General features: G+C 41.9%; 3 protein-coding genes across 3 annotated transcripts in view; 1 reads left to right on the top strand and 2 right to left on the bottom strand.

Moving 5' to 3' along the window:
- The window catches only part of lrrc1 (leucine rich repeat containing 1), a 32,877-nt gene extending 23,553 nt beyond the window's left edge, over nucleotides 1-9,324 (bottom strand). Inside the window, exons 1-2 of the mRNA XM_076285582.1 lie at nucleotides 8,711-9,324; nucleotides 1,417-1,534 (exon numbers count right to left, since the gene is read on the bottom strand). Of these exons, the coding sequence (XP_076141697.1) occupies nucleotides 1,417-1,534; nucleotides 8,711-8,869 (277 nt within the window). The 5' untranslated portion in view covers nucleotides 8,870-9,324. The remainder of the gene's footprint in view (nucleotides 1-1,416; nucleotides 1,535-8,710) is intronic.
- Nucleotides 9,325-10,027: 703 nt separating this feature from the next.
- eloal (elongin A, like) lies at nucleotides 10,028-17,344 on the bottom strand. The gene is made up of 11 exons (XM_076286466.1): nucleotides 17,270-17,344; nucleotides 16,363-16,419; nucleotides 16,005-16,117; nucleotides 15,136-15,811; nucleotides 14,955-15,063; nucleotides 14,073-14,240; nucleotides 13,879-13,976; nucleotides 13,265-13,445; nucleotides 12,096-12,219; nucleotides 11,223-11,329; nucleotides 10,028-10,351 (listed from the first exon to the last, which is right to left on the bottom strand). The coding sequence occupies exons 1-11, from the start codon at nucleotides 17,330-17,332 to the stop codon at nucleotides 10,290-10,292; spliced, it is 1,758 nt and encodes a 585-aa protein (XP_076142581.1). The 5' UTR covers nucleotides 17,333-17,344; the 3' UTR covers nucleotides 10,028-10,289.
- Nucleotides 17,345-17,781: 437 nt separating this feature from the next.
- Nucleotides 17,782-22,089, top strand: klhl31 (kelch-like family member 31). The gene is made up of 3 exons (XM_076285581.1): nucleotides 17,782-17,871; nucleotides 18,732-19,934; nucleotides 20,084-22,089. Exons 2-3 carry the CDS (start codon nucleotides 18,760-18,762, stop codon nucleotides 20,814-20,816), a joined length of 1,908 nt encoding a protein of 635 aa, XP_076141696.1. The 5' UTR covers nucleotides 17,782-17,871; nucleotides 18,732-18,759; the 3' UTR covers nucleotides 20,817-22,089.

The following is a 22,089-nucleotide window of genomic DNA, read 5'->3' as shown; positions in this document are numbered from 1 at the left end:
ACACAACATGGGTGGATCTGCTGGTTGTGAGCATTGCAACCTGGAAACCCTCAGATTGAAAGGGCCTATACAAGGTGCCTCAAATGTACTGCACATCATGGAGTATGTCATTATGAGCAAAAAGAAAGTCAAAAGTTCAGGGCTTTTGCCCCTCCGTGATGTGCTATAAATAGACTCTGCACATGAAACACATTTAGGGGAGGGAAGCATCTATTTAGACTCATCTGAGAAACCGCAAGATTACGGTGGGCCGCGCCAAACATGGGAGCTGTTAGTAGGAATGGCCATTTGAACCTCTGTAATTGTCCGATGTAATCGAGATAATTATTGCTAGAAGTGTGTTCCTGTGGAGGAACGCCTGTGAGCCTGACTGGAAGTTGCTCCGATGAGAGAGAGACACAGAGAGAGAGAGAGAGAGACAGAGAGACACACAGAGAGAGAGAGAGAGAGAGAGAGAGAGAGAGAGAGAGAAAGAGAGAGAGAGAGAGACAGAGAGACACACAGAGAGAGAGAGAGAGAGAGAGAGAGACAGAGAGACACACAGAGAGAGAGAGAGAGAGAGACCGTTAACCCCTCTCTCCGCCAAGGCCCAGTCTAATTGTGGACTCCGCCAAAAACCACTGAGGTTTGGAGCGTATGCTGCTGGGTACAGACCGCAAGCAGACCAAGCGAGGGTGGAGGGATGCATATCACAGACAAAACCTACAGAACAATGTCCGACGGCAGTATTCTTTCCTCATCGCCTGTGAACTGCCCAAGATATGTTCTGCATACTTGTGCGTGTTTATTGAGATACATTTATTTGTGACTAAATACAAAATACTAAACTTTATCATATTTTCATGCAATAAAATACTAACATTTTTTTTAATTCAGAATTCAAGAGAGGGGCAGGGGTTTGGTTGTGGAATATGGAATGGGGTCTGGCAAGAAGGGCTGGAATCCAGACACAAGTACTGGTATCACAAGTGTCAAGTGTCTACCTGCTGATTTACAACAATATTTGTATGTCCAAAAAAAAAAAAAACTAAAGACTTTAAGAAGCTTGGCAAACAACACAAGCCATACAAACCATAAAGACTGTGGAATTTAGTACATGTGTGATGTAAGAAAAGCATGCAAGATAAGTCTACAAGGATGACTTTCTGACATTCTGACTACATTAGGCAGTGGCCACACCTCTGTTTTTAAACATGAGTGATTCAGTAAAGGGTGACGAGACAAACTAGCACAATCTAGCTGAGAGAGACAGAAAGAAGGACACAGAGATAGGGAAAAAGATGGAGAGAGAGCAAGAGAGAGAGACAGAGAAAGAGAGAGAGAGCGAGAGAGAAAGAGGAAGACAGAGTGAGTGAGCACAAACTATGAGAGTCGTGACTAGACTTAAAGCATTCCTGAGGGTTGGTTTGCACTTACCATTTCGAGACACATCGAGTTCTACGAGCTGCATGAAGTTGGCTATTTCTGGTGGAAGTCTCTGGATTTCATTGTCACTCAACCCAAGTTTTCGTAGTTTCACCAGCTGGAAGAATTGCTGTAAAACAACAGCAAAACACAAACCATATAAGTCACAGACATCTTTATAGGCTTGCCAGCAAGCTAACATTACTGCTACGTCAAGGGTTTGCTTAAAAACAATCAGATCCCCTCTAGTTCCTCAACCACACAAAACCATACTAGCTCCTTGTTCACCTAGGGATTGCTGTTATTGCAACCCCAGGTCCATAGGGATCTTTCCTAGACTACTATTCATCTCCTGAGTATGCCTGAAGAAATGTCTGCGAACAAACAATTAAATGAGTCTAATTCCAGACAGTTTTTGATCAAATGGGATCGGCGAGGGCTATCGGTCTTCCTGGGCAGCCCCACCTAATCCGATTAGAAACAAATAAAATAAAGGAGGAATAAAAATTGTCATAAACACCTCAATCAGAATAAAAATGCCTGAACCGATCACAATTTTAATCGGAATAATAGAGGTGTAGTCCGTTTCTATTACGATTTAACAGCCATGTATATGGTCAATCGTATTGCCTGCTGTATCTTCTCAAGGAAAAGCAGGCAACAACGGCTATTCCAATCAAAGATTCTAAAGCGCTTGAGAGCACTTGATCGGAATAGAACGTACCCCATGTAAACAGACGGTAACATTTTCAATCAGAATGGTTTAATCGGAATGACAACAAAACTGTCCACGTAAACATGGTTCATTCAATTGCAGGGGAAATATTTCACAAGCACACATTGTGGATTACACAAAAGGCACAAAAAACACAACTCATTAGCATCACAGTAATCTGCATTGTGAAAGGATCAATGTGACACTCCACGAAACATATGATCAATATGCAGTTCTGTTCTTTTGGCCATTCAAATCACATTACAGGAAAATAGCCTTAGAAACCAGCAACTGGTGACCTCTTATTATAAGAGATAAAATCAAAAAACCCATTACACATACCTGTAAAAATAACACTAAATGATTTCCCTCTCTGGTCTTTAATAAGATGACCGACAGACAACTGTTCAATTTACTCATCTCCATTGTTATGAAAAGCTTTGCCATTAGTATCCAGTGGCCTTGTAAAGGCCTCCCTGTTGCACCTCTCAGACCTCACTCACTGGTCTAGTAGTCTGCATACTGCTCCTGCCATTTGATAGGAACCCACCTGATCATTACCCCAGGCTATGGTAACATTGCACTTGTCACAAATGGTTGAAAAGACCAAAGGTTTCATTAAGTGAACATAAAAACTCTCTCAACTGTCCAATGCTTTTCAAAGTAAATAGTTTTATGGGTCAAACACACACGCCTCACACACACACACACACACACACACACTTGATAGACAATAAAATGTGACTAGATTAATTCATCACACCACACAGCTCCCCTTTCCACCAAAATGAGTGTTGTGTGACTCATGCTGAAACGCTCTGCGCACTGCCATCATCTCTTTCCATTACCTCAAACTAATGCCCGCATCTCGTTGTCACTTCCACAGATTGCAGGTGGTACAGCGGTGTCCTGTTTTCTGCCAATCGGCTGCTTACTACTCTCATTCACCAGTTCATTTCCCCCATGAAGTCATCCTACACAACCACCGATTTATTATCTCCGCTACGAGTCATCTTCATAAAGCTCCATCTGTTGTCACTGCTTATCTAGTGTTATATTAATATGGTCGATGTGCTGTGGTTTGCTGCAGCTCTTCGTTGAGTGAGTCTGAGTCATCGGGGCTTATTCATACGCTCTGACATTTCATCTTCACCCCCCCCCCCCCCTCTCCAGAGAACATTAGGTTTAGGTGCACCTTCATTTTTCATAAGGTGCCTGAACCTGCATAATACCCAGGGCTGTGACTGAAAAGAATAAAAGAACAGGATGATTTGAGTACTGAACTTGTGATGTGATGTCATCATTTCACTAGTTTTTCACAATGCCTTTTTTTTCCCAATGAGAGAATTCCTAAAAGTGCCACAGGGCTTCCTTCCATCCTCACATCTCAAAAAGCACATCTCCATGTCATCACAGCCCAGTGTTCTCTAACCTGTGTGCCAACTAGAGTTCATCAAACCTGTTGCTAAAAAGGTCATTTTGTTCTGTTTCCCCAACAGCCTACAACTTTTTAACTCAGAAAAGTTACCACAGATTTGTATTTGCAAGTGCTGTTATGGTCACTGACTGTGGTCTCAATGAGCATATTATTAGCCTAGTCTTCCTTTCTTCAAAAAAAGAAAAACAATCAGGACTCATTGCACTTCTACCTGAATGCTGATGACCCAAACTCTTTTGTTTCTTTTTTAAATCAGCAAAAGTAGCACACTGAAACCACAGCCAATTGTAGCTGCATCACCTGCTATTGATGCATTGTTGTCGAATAACCAAGAAGCAGGACTTTCTTATGCAATACTGCCAAACCTGTAATACCGGTTGATGTTATCATTGACTGTCATGTCTCACACATCCCCTCCCCCGCCTCACACCACACTCTGGCCCACGCTGTCCCACACAGCCTGTCTAGCTAACAAGTAGGCTACACATGAAAACGGTTACTCCTCTGTCAATATTTAAAGCTTCACACAGCAATGGACTATTTAAATTGGCCTGGACTGGCTCTTCCCAATTTTCACCCTCCCTTGAGATATGGCTTATTGAGGCGGGGGGGGAGTACTGGTGAACTAATTAGGGCTCTGGGAGATGGAGGCTCGGTTATACTGAGAGCTGAGAGATGCACATGACATGACATAATAGAGATGAGGCGTCCATCGTGTAGGGCCTATTATCTTGTTTACAACACTCACTCACACACACGCACACACACGCACACAGACACACACACACACACACACACACAGACACACCCTCTCCCTCTTTGTGAAACTACCCAACCTCATTATCCTGGGTTAAATACAATGTGTGTGAATATGTGTTAATGTGTGTGGGGTGGGGGGGCAGAGGAACAAAGACAAGGGGTCAATCACAATATCCCAAGAAAGACTTTGGCATGACGATGGATCCCACCCTGATCTGTTGCCATGCCGATCAGTCAGGTTCAGGCCAAAGCAGGAGCGAATGTGTTCTAGAGACGCCTACTCTCTGGGTGACTTCCGCAACGAGGTTCAAAGTCTCCACTGACTAGGGGTGTAAATATTAATTGATTTGTATCGATGCATCGATTATACAGCCGGCGATTCAATGCATCGATTCGTCCGCAAGAGTATCGATTAATATGTTTATTTTGTCGCCTGTTTGTTTGCCTATCTATTTTCAGCATCAGCTCCGACCTTTCTTTTTCTGTCTATGGCTCCGATGTAAGCGCACTACCTACTCCAAAGCTGCGGGTGGGTTTTTTTTTTTTATATACAAAGACATGAGGCTGTATAACGAAGGCTTTAGATACCTGCTCCTACATTCCGAACTTTTGTTGATTTATTTGAAACTTCATAGATATCATGTAAAAATATTGAGTATTGAATCGTATCGAATCGTATCGTGGGGAATTCTGAAGTATCGAAAATAATCGAATCATTGGCTTAAGAAATCGATATTGTATCGAATCGTCATGAAGACTCCGATTTACACCCCTACCACTGACTCCTCTCAACACCCTTAAGAAGTGAAAAACTAACACTTTTCCTGGTTAGGCTAAGGTGCAGGCCTCCAATGACCACCAAAAGGAGAGGTACACACAATCACCCCCCTCAGCAGACAGAGGCTGGCCCTGAAAATGGATCCAAAAAAGGTCTAACGCAGTCTGAGAGAGCCATGAAGCCCATGAAGTTAAGATCTACTGGTTCAAAGTGTTTCCTCTATGATAAGCAAGGTCCCACTACGCCGACAATCAAAGAACGAAGAGCATGTGCGAGAGGGACGGCGTCACACCCTGATCTGTCTGCGTATAGCCTTCTATCTCGAGCCTCAAAGACATGCACACTTCTCCTCTCATGTCCCAACATGTGAATGCAGATCTCTCAAAAAGACCACAGACGTTAGTGAGGACTTCTCTTGTCCCTTCCCTAGACTTGCACAAAGAACACTACTCCAAACTCGTATGCAACTGATGAGCTACATTATCTCTAAAATAAGTAAAGGTATCTGTCAATACCTGAATGAAAGACTGAATGCTGACAGTGAATTTGAATGCATCAGTGGATTGTCTTTGTTATTGTTGTCTGAGTAAACAACAGGGCAATGAATGAAAAAGGGAAATAATTCAGGTGTGCTAAATCTCTATTCTGACACTTCCTCACAAGTAGTACTTGTAGTGCATACTGATCTGCTCTGTAAAAGGGGTCATGGTCTCGGTATCAGGGAGTAGCTCGACAGTAAAAGCCATCAAACAGGCACAATCAATGTCAGCATTTCAGGAGGTGATGCTAAGCTACAGAAGAAACCAAAGAGAATCTCTGATGTTTGGAGCACACCAATGAAAGACCCATGGGGCATCCTTGTAAAATCTGAAAGACAGGTTTTGCTCCTTGCAATGCTTATGTCAAAGATGTCAATGATGTTTGCGCAACAGGGAGCCAGGACAACAAACATGGGTGTCTGAAATAATTAATGTCAGGGGATGGTTACTAAGGTCAGTCTGTTCTTAATGGCTCTATGTGTCTTGCATAAGGTGTGAAATTATTATTACCATTAGCCCTGTGGTCATGCCAATGATATCTTGACTGATAAAATGCAATCATCGCTTTACTTCAACAATATTGGGATTATGATGCCATATTATTTTTTGCCAAATGCAGCAAATTGTTCCTCGCTGTCCCCTGACTGGCTGACAAAATGTTTTGCTCTTCTGTTTGTTCAGTGTTTTGTGTTCGTACACTGCACTGGCTCAGTTAATGAGGAAAAACAAACAAACAAACAAACATCTAAGTGTCTTAGGCTAAGGTAGCATGTGGGTGCCAGGGTGCCATTTGATTGGTTGTTGAGCTCAACTATAAACAACCTTTTGTGAAACTGAAACCAAACTGCAGTCTACCTTTAAATGAGCACTGTATGGGATTTAAAATGTTACCGCACCCAGTTTGTTAAAAACAAAAGCCACCTGCAATGAAGACCTCCTGCAAGACAACCGACTAAACATGCCAAAGCAACTCAGGGGATGCACCAGCAAAACCGCTTGGGATGCATTCCAATTTGTTCATAGTCACATGGTGGGCCTAGTCAGAGAAAATGATTAAATACACAGTTTCAGCAATCAGGTTTCTCACAAGAAGTAGCGTTAGCTATATCTGTTTGTTAGGTTAAGGCAGAGAGCTGTCGGGCTAAACCGGTCTAAAAACTACAAACCTCCTTCATATCAAATTCCAAGTTAGACTAAATTCTTGTGATGTGACATGTTTCAAGGACTAATTACTTTCCCATAAACTGTAGCACATTCTATTTGGGGTGCATTGTGTAACACAGACATGACTTGTATGAAATTATCAAAACCCTTTCCATCACTTTCTCAGTCATACTGTACACTGGCTGCTGCAGGTTATACCACAATCTCTATAATGCAAATGGTTAGACATCTCCCCTCAAACTTGTTGTATACTTTGATAGCTATGAAACTATGTGGGTTAGAAGCAGGCAGTCAAAGGGTTCATGTACAGAAAAAAACACCAACTGATAAGTCATTCCAACATATCCCATGTGTGTACCAGCTATGTCTGGAATGTGAATCAGACTGCAAGCAACTTGCCAGGGATGAATAATTCAACCCAGGCTGCCTGTCTTCTGTTGTCGTCCTTCAGACAACAGGGGGGTATTACATAGTTTAGTGACAAACCTGAGTAAGTTAACTCAGAGTAAGTGGTAAACCTCCTAGTAGAAGAGCTGTATGGCTTCATTCTCCTAACAAAACAATGACATATAGGGAGGGATGTTGTAGGAAGTTTACCACTTACTCCGAGTTAACTTACTCAGGTTTGTCACTAAACCACATACTTGGAATACCCCCCAGGAGTTGCTGGGGTTGTAACAGTAGTACTTGAGATGACATCATAAACAGTCCCCACCTTCTCCTCTGGTGACCCTTCATTCTGTTACATTGCACATCTAATCTAGTAACTCATTGACCAGTGAGCATTTCATTCAGGGATGATAATACTGACTAGGGTGTGTTTGAATGGCTTATGGTTATAGCAATGGAGAGATAGTTGATGCCACATGTGATAGTGCTAGTGTGCCACTGCTTTGTCCTCTCGGTTGCAGAATAGTGCAATTGTCTTCCTCGTGGACAGTCAACCTACACCAACTGCTTGCGTAAGCCCTGCATGCATGGAGAACAAATCTATGGCCATACAACCAGCACAGCTCTCAAGCTGATCTGGGATGATTCTTCCATTTGACAGATCATAAATGCATCCAACTAGTCAGGATGGGATTAGTTACACCTCAAGCAACACCATAGCCAGGACTGTGGCCTACTTCAAGCCACCGCACGCCAGGGAGACGCTCCTTAAAGTTCTACATTTACATTCTAAGCAAGAGAATACAGAAAAGGCTCAGATCATTTAAGGCCTGACTCCGTAGCTGGTGCTTCACGTTTCTATTTGTTCCAAACACAGGTTTGAAGAGATAGCATAGTTTCAAATGAATAGGCAAGTGTGCATATGCATCTTATACCAAACTCCAACTCACATTTTATGTTTAAGTGTAATGGTTTCATTTAAGGTTTTGTTCTGAGGGGCTATGAGCGAGCACTTCAAAGGAATCCAGTCCTCAACAAGATAGCTGCTACCAGTTTTTTTAAGTATTTAAATATCAGAGGTTGCGAATCATCCAACATACTTAAGTTCAAGTGTGGGAAAACTAGAGCAGAGAAAAATAAAGAGGAAAAAACTAGAGACCTGCAGGGGAGATTCGGTGACATGTGTGGCCACTTGGCATTGCGTAAGTGAAACTACACATTCTCATGAGACAGAACGTACCTGTCGCCACAATTTAACCTATCGCTAGCCTGCTAGCTAACTTAGCCGATACTGCTCGATAGTGAATGCTAAAAAGAATGCTGGCATTTTCCCATGCCACACAGAACCGAGCGAGTTAAATAGGTAACCTATCAGTGACACCACACTACTAAAAGTGACCCATTCTTCTTTAGATAATGGGTTGTTGTTTCATCAAATAACACTGTATGGCCGTGCTAGTTATTATAGCAGACTAAGCGTTCCATGAGTCCTCAGGGGTTAAGCTACCCGGTCTTGTTCTTACCTTAGGCAAGTCTCGGAGTTGGTTGGCGTCCAGCAAAAGCTCCTCCAAACTCCGACTGTAGCGGTAGATCTCATCAGGGACGTACAACAGGGAGCAGTGGCGCTTATCGATCAATTCAATGTGACGGTTACACCGCCACAGGGGTATACAGTGAAACATCACGGTCTGATCCTCGCTCTGGCTAAATCCGTACAGTAAAATAGTCCACCGCTGAGGAACGCAAATCTGGATGGAGCAAGTAGACAAACTAGGATACCCAAGTTCGCCGTTTTCGCGCTCGCTTGCCGGCTAAAGGTAGACGTTGTGACGGCCCACGCCAATGTTAAATGCAATCTCACAACGAAACCTACTACCCAGGCTTAGCTGGATATATTGCAAAGAAACATGGAATACAACGTCGTAGTCCACCTCACTTAAAGTACTTTAATAAGTAGATTTCGCCTGTTTGTCCATCTTTCTACATCGCATCTGGAATGTTGAATGGATTTCTTAAATCTTCTTTGGTAGACTGTTACATCTCTGTTGAGTTAGATAGTGATTCGTGTTTTTTCTTGTCCTAGTGTTAATTTCCTCTCAGTCCAGTTTCTGACCCGGAACATTCACTCCCTCATTCCAATCTGACGTCACGATTCCTAGCTGCTCCTCCCTTTGTCACCCTCCCTCCGCTGGAAAAGTAATGTTGTGGCTGTGGGAGCAAGACGATCCTTCCCACACACCATTTCCGTGATAAGACGGCCGTTGCTGACATTTGAGGACTCTGAATACTTTTTGTTTGCATAATATAATTACAGAAAGCGCCGAGGGCACGCTTTCCGGACATGCTGTAGTCGGATGCTTTGAGGAGGGAGGGCGTTTATGAGCAGTAGCATTCATCTTCTGCCATCACAACCACCTCGATGCACAACGAAAAGGATCATTTGGAACATTATGCAGATTATGCACGATTTATTTAATTCCTTTAGAAATGCTTCATAGAGTCGTTGATTTTGTTGAATATAAAAAAAAAAAAAAAACACTGAATAGTAGGTAATCAGTAATGCCTATTTGTTCTGGCTCGCAAATGTTCACCAACCCATTTGAAATGTATTGAACTTTTAAAATGTATTCTAAATATATTATTGTGTTGGTATTCTAACATCTATCAGTTCTCTAATGAGGCGTAAAGAACAACCTGTGGCAAATTCAAGTTCTACAAGTTGCATACTTTATCTATATGTCCACTAGAGGGAGCCAAATACTTGTGTAATCAGTCAGTGACCCACAGGTGACATGCACGGTAGGCCATCACACAGATTAAATTCACACCGACCAGAAGAATTGTGATTGGTACAGCATTTAATCAGAAAATTCATTCATAGTGCTTGATATGACATAATGAATACATGGATGATTTGTCAATTATAATTAATATGCTAGAAGTCACTCAGATAACAACAGTTCTATGGAGGACTTAAAAAAAAAATGGTGAAATGCCATCTAGCTGTGCGTCAGATTTACAAATATACAACTGAACAAACAGTGAGCAGGCTAGTCACCCATAAATACAGATTTTCAACTATACACATCTTTTCCTAACAGTTCATCGACGTCGTCGCTGTTCTTTGAAGGCTTTCAAAGACTTTGCCATCATCGGTGCCACTCCTTCAAGGTAAAGTGCATTTTAATGGAAAAATCGACACTGCCATTTCATATCTCAAGAACAGTGTGTGGGGGAAGATTTCCTTAAGACATGGGGAAAGTTACCCCTTCATGAGCCCACAAAATATAACTGATGAATTATTCTACTCCATAAATATGCATGTTAACATCCCATAATGTAAATAGGCCTACACATTTTATCTCCATGTTACTTCAAACATACTACGTGTTCCTACAGGAAGAGTAACAAAGGATGAACACTATGCAAGGGAGAATATTCCTAACATTTGTACTCACTATAGCAAAGCAGAACAAAGCAGAAAATGTTAACTTTTGGATCAAACATTAACATGACACAGAACAGACAAACTAGACTTTCAAGTGAGACTTTTTGCAGACAGTACCCACTAAAACCACTTGGAGCACCTGTCTAGTTTAATTTAAGCATGCATATATAAAGACACCCACACACTTTTAGTGCTACTGTCGTTCAACAGCTGCAGATACAGAATCTGGGGGCTTCAGTTTCATTTACAGTAGGCCTCCCCAATCTCACACAAATTGAGTATGAAGTATTAGTGGTAATAGGCAAGTGTTAATTTTCTTCTCAAACATGTTAAAAGCAAACATGTTTCTCTTCTCAAACATGTTTATAACATTAGATAGTTGGTTAGAATTTTTTTTTTTAGCTGATTGAATATTTTTTTGATTTTGATTAGACTTGTGGTATTTCTGCAGGCCAAAATAACAGATGAGATTGGTCCTATGTTGTCCCATGTTGATCTCCAATAATGCCACATTCATGCTTTCGGTCATTACAAGAGGAGAATTGCCAGACCTGGCCATGTAAAATTGTGTAATATGATTTACTCACTTTTAATTTTGCGGGGGTCTTGAGCTTGGCTGGTGCCGGCATTATTGGTGCCAGGCCTGGGATACTCTCGGCAGGCCGGTTTCACTTTGCTCTCCTGGCACTGCGCCCTGAAGGTGGTGGAGGAGACAAGATACAGTTTAAATCATTTTTAATACAGAGCAAGTTTTATTTACCGAATCCCTGCCATATTTCATCAGCCACTAAATCACAGCAATCATAAGGGATAATGTCCAAAGGGATAATTCTACATGTAAAAATAGAATAGAATAGAATTATGAGTTATTGTATTAAAATTTGTGCCATGCCATGAATTGCTATATATATATATAAATGAAAGACTGTCTGATGCGAAAGTTAATCAAATTGGAGTCCGGGTGGGAAAAATGCACAGTCTGTTTCAAAATGCACAAACTGTGTTTTCTGCTATGCTATCCAATCAGCATTAACCAATAAAAGCTGCTAAAAGTCAACGTCAACCAGCATGAGTATTTTCTGTCATGTAACAGCTACTCAGGCTTTTTGCACTCTAGATTATGTGTTTAACAACATACCATTTTAAACTGGTTTATAAGGCAATTTGCCTTAACCCCAATGTTTATCTAACCTCACACAAAAGGCATTTTGATGAGTACAGCGTTCATTGTTGGCCATTTATGACCCTGCTTAGCAACTGTAGTGACGCACTTACTTCAGGAGCCCAATATGTTTCACAAAAAAAAATATGATGTGGTCACCACTTATAACAAGATGCAGGACTGTTGATACAGAACAGTTGAGTAATGTTGCTCTGCCACGTTCATACAGTAAACCTACCCACCTGTAGACTGACTGAGGAATGAGGAAGTCAAACGTTTGTTCTAGTTGTGCACCAACCTGGGTCTATCCAGAGGATGTGGCTGCAGTGTAGGTCCGGCAGTGCCATAGAGCTCCTGCTGCACCCTCACATTTCTGGGTGGCTTGGCAGCACAGTTAATAAACGCCATCTTAACCTGACGGCCTTAACAGAGAAAAAAAAAAAAAAGGTGTAATGCTCTGCATTAGAGAATGACTCAGAAAAGTATCTTGTTAAAATCACTGGAAGTGGAAATGTTGGCAAGGATTATTGTAAGTGTACACACGAGGGTTGAATGGGAAAGACAGACACACACACACACACACACACACACACACACACACACACCTCAGGGCTTTGAGGGTTAACTCTGTGGCCACTGTGGCACTTTAAATCTATTCATAGCGTCTGAGGGGACAGATGGCCTGGTCCACCTTAGCCTGCTCTCAGTGGAGTATTTATGAGCCATCCAGCACAGCTCATCACACAACAGTTGCAATGGCTGCTAAAGCCATTTCCAAGACGTGAAAGGTAGCTTTCAATTTACACTAAGTGCTCGGTTTTATCCCATTGACAGTTAAGGTCTTCCTCACTGGGAACATGGTTTGTCAGTCTGGAGTTGGCTAACCCACGTTCTCTTAACATTCCATTCCATTCTAATTGGGCTTGAGGCATAGTTGATATACATTGATCCAGATTATATTTAAAAATATTGGATCAGCTTGAAGCTTAAGTCATGAACAGCTCAAGGCAGTGTGAGGAGAAATAGATGTTACCTTACATTTACAAAACTGTAATTTACCAAATTTTACCAAAGTGTCAAGATAAGCCATTATCTTCATTTGAAAAAAAAAAATACTTTTTTTGTTTTGACACATTGATCTGTAAGAGCTACTAAAACAGATCCAGGACCATTCAGATCCGGACTCACTCAGATCCAGATACACCAAAAAGATCCAGAACCATTCTATACTCCACCAGCAAGCAGTCATCTGAAGTCATCATCAAAGGAGTTTCCTTTACCGTCTCTTCCAATAAACTTCCCTCAGATCTATGAACTATACCAGAACACTGCTCTACACGCCTTTCTTTACAGGTAAATTCCAGAAATCCCAAAATGGCCAACAATTTCCAATAATATTCAATACTTCCCCTAAAACAACCTGTGTGGCTATAGCATTCTGCCATATTGCTTGTCATTTCCAGGCACCTCTGGGCTTCTGTGAATGAGCCGAGACTATGCTCTTGGTGAGACTGGCCAGTTTCCGCTCCCTCTCCTCGGACAGCCGGAAGAACATCTCCCTCCAGGACTCGTATTCCTGCAGCTGGGCACTCCGGAAGTCCCTCTGGCAGTGCCTCTCCCAGAGGTGGTCGGTCACTCCTATGTACACCTGTGGAGTGGCAGCATAAAAATGGAGAATAGAAGAAAAAAAAAAAACATTCCAACACGGAGTATATCAGAAAACACACACACACTTATCAGAAGGCGCAACACACTCTACTTCTCAGAAAAGTCATGATGAAGCAGTAATGTAATTATTGTTTTGCATATGTGATGATTGCCTTCAGGTTATAGGCACTAAAGAGCACATTCAGGCCTGCTGCCATCAAGTATGAATATCTAATTAAAAATGCAAAGTCATGCCAGCAACACAGTCAAACACAGGCACTCCCTTGTAATCTATCTCTCTCTACACACACACAGAGAGAGAGAGAGAGACCAAAGTTCACCTGCTGATCATTCATGATCATGCACATATCAGCTAAGGATACCTGGCTCCACGGAAGTGTACTTAACAAGAAGATTCCGTTTAGTATACTAACAGGGTTGAACTCTTCAATCCGAGCCAGCTGCTCTGGTGTGCAACGCTCCAACACTGGCTCCAAGATTTCAAATGGCACACCACCAACCTCATAAAGCGCTGGCCGGACAAAAAAAAAAAAAACAACAACAACATATAACAAAGTCCACACTCAAAAGCATAAAATGATTAGGATCAGGAAGTACACAAACATACAGTCAATGTTGTTTTGGAGAGCACGGAGGCATTGCTGGTACAAGGACATCATGGCGGGCAGTGAGGAGCTCTTAGTCCCAGAATACACCTGCATCTTCTTTTTCGACCTCTGGCCTGTGAACACTGAGGCCTCCTCTTCTGTGTAAGTCTCAGTATCAGCAACCGGGTCTTCAAGTAAGGAAGCAAAACAGATTGTTATTCTCAATCATGTCTATGTAGACTTTATCAAATCATTGCACCAAAACTATATCGGTTTCTAAAATGCCGTACTGCATATAACTCACTAATTTTCATCTCGGAAACAGCCTATATGAATAGGAAGATACTGTATTCAGAGCACAGGTACCATGGATGGATGTTAGAATTACAAGACGCAGCCAAAGCAGAACTATAACATAAGCCGCTGACCAATAACCAAAATAAACAAAGAAAAAAAAAGAAAAAGCCTCATTAAAATTCAGTCTTCAGCGCACCCGACCCAGTAACTATACATCTAGAGGGAAATTAGAAGTGCAGAAGTATGGAAAGTATAAGTATATAAGTATAAGTATACTCTTTTGATCCCGTGAGGGAAATTTGGTCTCTGCATTTATCCCAATCCGTGAATTAGTGAAACACACTCAGCACACAGTGTACACACAGTGAGGTGAAGCACATATTAATCCCGGCGCAGTGAGCTGCCTGCAACAACAGCGGCGCTCGGGAGCAGTGAGGGGTTAGGTGCCTTGCTCAAGGGCACTTCAGCCGCTTCATACTGTTCGGGGTTCGAACAGGCAACCCTCCGGTTCCAAGTACAAAGAGCTAACCTGTAGGCCACGGCTGCCTATCAAGTACAGAAATAAGTTTAGTGAAAATTGGTCATGTGTGGTATACAAACAACACACTTACTCTTCTCCTCAAAGTAGTGGTAATTCGATAAGTCATCACACTTGGGTAGGGTGAGTGGCAATGGAATATTCAGCAAGTCCAATATTTCATTCTTACTTGTTCCCTAGAAAACACATCAGGTTGATGTAGAAGGAAGCATAATCAAATAAAAGTAAAGTGTACAGAGAGATATTACCATTTTTGAAGGTTGTTCTGTGCATTCTGTGTGCAATTTGATACTTGGAGTTTTGACCAAGTCATCACTTTTAATAATTTTGGGTCGCTTTGAAGGTTTTTTCTTGACATCAGACGACCTTTTCCTTTTTGTTGACACCATGTCGTAGCTTAGGAACGCCTCAAAGGACATTCCTTGAGTTTCAGGGTCCTCAACCTTTTCATTATTCTTTATCTCAACATGTTTCTCAACAACTTTCTCTGCAGTCCTCTTAGTTTTGTTCTTTTTGTTTTTGGTCTCTTGTGCATTGTTGTTGTTCTTTTTAGAGGTATCTGTCTGCCTTTTGGAGTCATTTGGAACCTTTTCCGTTCTCGTGTGTCCTTTAGAATGAAGCATGTCATTTTTTCTCTCAGGATTTGATGCAGGCATCTTCGGTTCTTTGTGCGTAGTCCTCTTTGATGATTTTGAATCAATAAGGTCTTTTGCACTGGTTCCTTTAGCCTCAGTATTGTTATTTGGAAATTCAGTAATTTGGCCCACAGACTTATCGGAGAGCCTGGCTTCAGAATTCTTCTGGATGTCGGGTTCAATCTCATCATTTTGCTGCTCAGGCTGCTCCGTTTGCTCAGGCTCTACCGTTTTCTCTGTTGCTTCAACACTTGATGATTTCTTTTCGGAGTCTTTGTCTTTTGCTTTACTTTACAAGACAATGGTAAAAGTTTAAATTGTTGTCATGTATTCAGGAGACACTTCTATTCAAAGCAACCTGTATTTAATGTATGTATATTTAAAAATCAACCACAAAAATGAAAGAATAACGTGCATGCCGATATTGGTTATAATGATCAGCACAGAAATGGCTGTTCCAAAATATTGCATAATGGACATACCTTGGGCTCTCCTTAGGAATCAGTTTCTTCCACTGAGTAACTAGAGTTCTGGCCACCTCTCCAGCCTCATTGTGTTTACGGAATGAATTAACAAGTTTTCCAATGCCTGTTTCCTATGAAGGATGTCACACCTCTGTAAATCACACCATTTTAAAATGAAGCATAATTAAGTGAATTTAAACCAAGATCTTGAAAGTGCAACAAACCACATTGCTTGCATGATTGCGTGAGACAACTAATTGCAGGTTGTGGGCACATTGTATGGTCTAGGGAATCTTGGACATTCATTCTTTGTTTCATTTTTTTCTGCACAAACAATACTATTTGTTGCACTTTTCAGCTTATTGTTTATCCTTACTGCCAGTATTTCGATGGTAATGTCCAATCCCTGAAGTTTCTTTAAAGTTTTAAGAACCTAGAGAAGATGGAATTCAGATGATCAGATTACTTATTTCACCAACATACCAAAAATATAAGTGAATGCCTACATTATGTATTTGAAGATTTCAATGTGAATGACAACACATGACCTGTAGACTATGACTGGGACAGAATTGCTTAAAGGGCTTTCAGGAAAAGACCTATGTCATATATGGAAAAACCCACACGCAGCCTACTCCATTTGCAATGAGCTATAAATGGCCAATGCTAATACAGGCTTCTAGATTGGTTGCAGAGCACTGACTGGTGCATGTGTAGGCCAAGAGAGGACGTTCATTTTCACACATTCATTTTCAAAAGTTACAGAGGAAACACCAGCAGCCAAGAACAGTAAGTGACAGGTCAGGCATAGAGTTAAAGGTGTGTCTTGTTTGTAATGTGCCCCAGTTGATACTTTAACACCATATGGTCGAACTTATATGACTACACTGGTGGACAGTCAAAGTGAGAAGGGACAACTGGAGAACTATTTTTAGTGTTCACATGCAGTACCACCCTTAAGCCAGCCCCCAAAACACCTTCAGTTACAACTGATATGATCATGCCACTATCCAGTGACTTAAAAAAGCTTTCCTGTTGTGGATAACTGCGTATTAAGTAAAATGGTCACAGGTGAAAAAAATATCTAGCCTACATGATTCATTTCTACCCTCTCCTTAATGGGAGAAGTTGATAACAGACTGCAATTTTCTCATATCTTTAACAAACACTATCCCACATGCAGGCCAATAAACTTATTATGATGTCCAGAATGATACAGTTACAGGTACAAAAAAAGTCATTATTACAGTTTTAAAATGTATGGAAAGGAGACAGGCTGATACCGTTTTTGGTTCAGATGATTTCAATTGTAGTTTGAGCTCCAGCACCGTCTTAAGCGCAGCCATTCTGTGCCTCACGTGCGAGCTATATTTGATGATGTTCTAGCCTACCTGAGAGATAGGCCTACACCTGCGAATTTGAAGGTCGTGATAAATGTTGTCGTCATCTTTATACGGGGCGGTGCCAAATCGTTTAAACTCCACATTCTGATAAATATTTTAAGTTGCAACATTTTAGGCCTGTATGTAGCCTAAATAGTGAGAGTTCACTAAATCTTTTACACAATTTTAAACAAATAAAAAAGCAAGCTGTTTTTACTGAGCAGTTAGCCTATTAGGGTAGCCTTCTTATGCTACCCTGGATCATGTTTCAGCATCGATAGGCTATTGTTAGTGTATCGGATATTGGGGTCCCTGTTCAATATCAGCAAACGTCAGTTGCATCAGTTTACGGACGGACAGAGGAGGAGTTAATTGCCAGTCACTCTTGGTACCACTGGACACGACGTCTCTCCACCTTTCTGTCGCCTCTCTCGTTCTCTCTTGCACACCAAGTTGGAGGTGCAAGTCATTTCTACTCCAGCCTCTGCTTTATATCTGTGTCGGTGAGTTTCACGTGTTGGCTCTATTTTTTGTAAACTGGGTGTCTGATCAATTAAGTAGCAATATATGAAATGTTATTTTATGCCCTGCCCGCTAGTCTGAAGTGAATCCTGAGGAGATCATAGAAGTGCAGTTTTGTCTTTAGTTTTTTTTTTTAATCCCAGTCTTTCTGTCAACATTTTTAGAATGACAGTTTAGTTTAAATAGTGTTTTGGTAGACTATTTAGTCCGTGCAACTGCATTGAATTTCAAGACGTGTAACCTAGGCTATACTTGGAGGGTTCATATGTAATTTAGGCTATAGCTTATCACAGCAACAATGCAGTGTTGACTAACTGTGTCAATTTGATGTGTAAACTTACAATTTCATGACATTTTGAGACATTTTGAAAGGACAAGAGTAGTCTTGACACAACGTCTATAAAAGGAACGCCAAGAGGAGCTACCCTGCGCTTCTATTCTTGGACATGGTAGTGATAAATAGTGACAGATGCAAGGAGAGGAATGTTGACGTAGCATGCTCTCGCCAACGTGGTTAGCTTCGAATTTAGTTCAAGTAACCTATGTTGACTAATATCCTTATGCTTGCGACATTTAGATATTTGTGATGCTTGTATTCACTGTAGACCAATCAATGCTTTATTTAGGATGGTACAATTGAAGGCCTACAGTGTCCATCATGTAAGCCACAAATCTATGACATTATTTGGCATTATCTATAGGCCTACAGAGATAATATTTTGACAGGTGCAGATTTCCTAAAAATGCAATATCACATTCAATAATGACATGCACACAAAATAAATGTGTTTGTTTGACAAATGGCTTACAACTGTTTACTAACAACTGGTGTTTGTTGTAGGTCTTGGCTGTGACCCAAAGCAACAGTCATGGCACCCAAAAAGAACAAGTCAGCCAAAAAGAACAAAGGAGACATAAATGAGATGACCATTATGGTGGAGGACAGCCCAATCAACAAAATCAACGGGCTGAACACGCTCCTCGAGGGTGGAAATGGCTTCAGTTGCATCTCCACAGAAGTCAATGACGCCGCCTATGCTCCTAACCTCCTGGAGGGGTTGAGCAACATGAGACAGGACAACTTCCTGTGCGACTTAACCGTAGAAACTAAATCCAAATCTTTCGATGTCCACAAAGTTGTCATGGCCTCTTGCAGTGAGTACATTCAGAGCATGCTGAAAAAAGATCCCACACTTCAAAAGATTGACCTCCCTGATCTGTCACCAGTTGGCTTGGCCACAGCAATCACCTATGCTTACTCTGGAAAACTCACCATGTCTCTGTACACCATCGGTAGCACGATCGCAGCTGCCCTCTTCCTGAAGATAAACACCCTCGTGAAGATGTGCAGTGATTTCCTGATGCAGGAGATCAGCGTGGAGAACTGCATGTATGTGGCCAACATCGCAGACACCTACGACCTGAAAGAGACCAAGAAGGCGGCGCAGAAGTTCATGCGGGGGAATTTCATTGAGTTCTCGGAGATGGAGCAATTCCTAAAACTCACGTACGAGCAGATCAGCGACTTCCTCCAGGACGATTCCCTCCAGCTGCCCTCGGAGCTCACTGCTTTCCAGATCGCCATGAAGTGGCTGGACTTTGACGAGAAGAGGCTGAAGTACGCTCCTGACCTTCTCACCCACATCCGCTTCGGCACCATCGCGGCCACTGACCTGGTCAGCCACGTCCAGAGCGTGCCGAGGATGATGCAGGACCCCGAGTGCCACCGTCTGCTGGTCGACGCCATGAACTACCACCTGCTGCCCTATCAGCAGAACATCCTGCAGTCCCGGAGGACCAAGGTGCGTGGCGGACTCAAGGTGTTGCTGACGGTGGGAGGCAGGCCTGCCCTGACTGAAAAGTCTCTCAGTAAGGAGGTGCTCTACAGAGATGAAGACAATGTGTGGAACAAACTGACAGACATGCCTGCAAAGAGCTTCAATCAGTGCGTGGCTGTTCTGGATGGCTTTCTGTATGTCGCCGGTGGAGAAGACCAGAATGATGCAAGGAACCAGGCTAAGCATGCTGTCAGCAACTTCTGCAGGTGAGATTGTGACCTGTGCCATTTCATTGTATGCATCTATGTTTTAAGCTAAATAATTTATTTCATGTTTGTCTGGTGTTAGTCATGAACACATGAAAATGCTGTTATGCTTATTAATGATGTGAATGTGTGTTTCTTCCACCAATCAGGTATGATCCACGATTCAATACTTGGATCCATTTGACCAGCATGATCCAGAGGCGCACCCATTTCAGCCTTAACATCTTCAATGGCCTCTTGTTTGCTGTGGGTGGACGCAATGCAGAGGGTTGCCAGGCGTCCGTAGAATGCTATGTGCCATCTTCCAACCAGTGGCAGATGAAGGCACCCATGGAGGTGGCCCGGTGCTGCCATGCCAGCACAGTCGTTGATGGCAAGATCTTGGTCACCGGCGGTTACATCAACAACGCCTATTCCCGAGCTGTGTGTGCATATGACCCCTCCACCGATAGCTGGTCGGATAAAAACAGCTTGAGCACCCCGAGAGGCTGGCATTCCGCCGCCACCGTCGGCGACCGTGCCTATGTCATTGGCGGCAGCCAGCTTGGCGGTCGCGGCGAGAGGGTTGACGTCCTGGCGGTCGAGTGCTTCAATCCCCACTCCGGGCAGTGGAGCTACTGCACTCCCTTGCACACGGGTGTCAGCACGGCAGGCGCCGCCACGCTGAACGACAAGATCTATCTCATGGGAGGCTGGAACGAGATTGAGAAGAAGTACAAGAAGTGCATACAGGTGTTCAACCCAGACCTTAATGAATGGATTGAGGATGATGAGTTGCCAGAGGCAACCGTCGGTATCTCATGCTGTGCTGTTACCATCCCCACACGCAAAACACGAGAATCCAGAGCCAGTTCAGTATCATCTGCACCAGTCAGTATATAGGTTGAGTTGAGGTACTTGGAGCATAATTAATTTATTAGCATACTTCAAATGAGACAATAATTTAGTCCTGTCCTGTGTGATACATGTTCATTCATTCAAATTTTCAGTTCAAGTTTTGTATTAGGATTTGTCTAGAGGATGCAAATGTACATACTATGCTGTTTGTACAGTTTACACATCAAATATTTCATTCTAAAACACATGAATGGAATTTGAGATGACCGTAATTGTCACTTGTTTCGTATACAATTGTTTTTTTTTTGTTTTTTTGTAAAGTTACAAACCTCTCACAAGGTCAATATTGAAAATAAAACACTGCCAAGATATTTGATTAAAAGAATTAAAAGTTAAATCACAGAAAAATATAAAATAAGTAATAATAATATACATATAGTATACATACAAGTTTTGCAATTCTCAGTCTTGTATCTTTATGGGGCCAATTCTATAAAGCTAATTTCAGTTATAAGTTACAGTTATAAGTATATTTATTTTGAAAATCCTTTCATCTGCATAAAATAATTTGGCCTAATACAACTTATAACACAATTAACAATCCATCAGATTTTAAGAGTTGTGAAATTAAATGAAAATCAGATGCTTTTATTTATTATCCCCCATACAATGTGTAGCTGAAAGAAAGGACTAGTTTGTATCATGTACCATAAGACTACAGTTTCTGTCCATGATCTGGGTGAACACAGATTTGTTTGTGGTTAGTCTTTGAACTATAAGATTGATGTGAGGTTTAAAACAGACAATCATGGATGGCCAGAGGTGCTTGCAGAGGAGTTGGTAAGTGATCAGTTTTTGATTGTTCTGTGCATCAATCTGTACACCAATTAAAACACTGTTTTTGGCTCCTGAGGATGCTACAGCTGGTCTTAGGGAAACCAAGTGGTTCCAAGACTAAAGAAAGTATGGCTGTTGAGTGTTGTCATGATGACGGTTGTCTGGGGACAATGAAGGTTTGTGACGATGATGTTAACTTTTGTTTTGTAAAAAGAGGAGACTAGAATTGGCACTGGGGGACTGAAGCTTGTGCCTGAACTGCCCAGGGGATGGTAAATGGCACATTTGCCTCTGTGAATTTCCCAACAGTTCACGTTATTTAAGTGTTCTTAGAAGTTGACATAACAATGTGCCAGAACAAGATGTTTAAACAACTTTACACAACATGTGAAGGGTCAGAATATATGGTAGGTTATTCAAAGCTGTTCCTGACCCAGCCCTCCCCCTAGAAAACAACACCTTTAATAAAGATTCCTATAAA

The sequence above is a fragment of the Alosa pseudoharengus genome, unplaced genomic scaffold (assembly GCF_046254945.1).
Source record: "Alosa pseudoharengus isolate Yale_2024_CS ecotype anadromous, Long Island Sound unplaced genomic scaffold, YU_APseudo_1.1 YU_APseudo_1.1_scf_15, whole genome shotgun sequence".
Lineage (NCBI taxonomy): Eukaryota > Metazoa > Chordata > Actinopteri > Clupeiformes > Clupeidae > Alosa > Alosa pseudoharengus.
The sequence above is the reverse complement of the archived record's forward strand: the minus strand, read 5'-3'. Positions and strand labels throughout refer to the sequence as shown.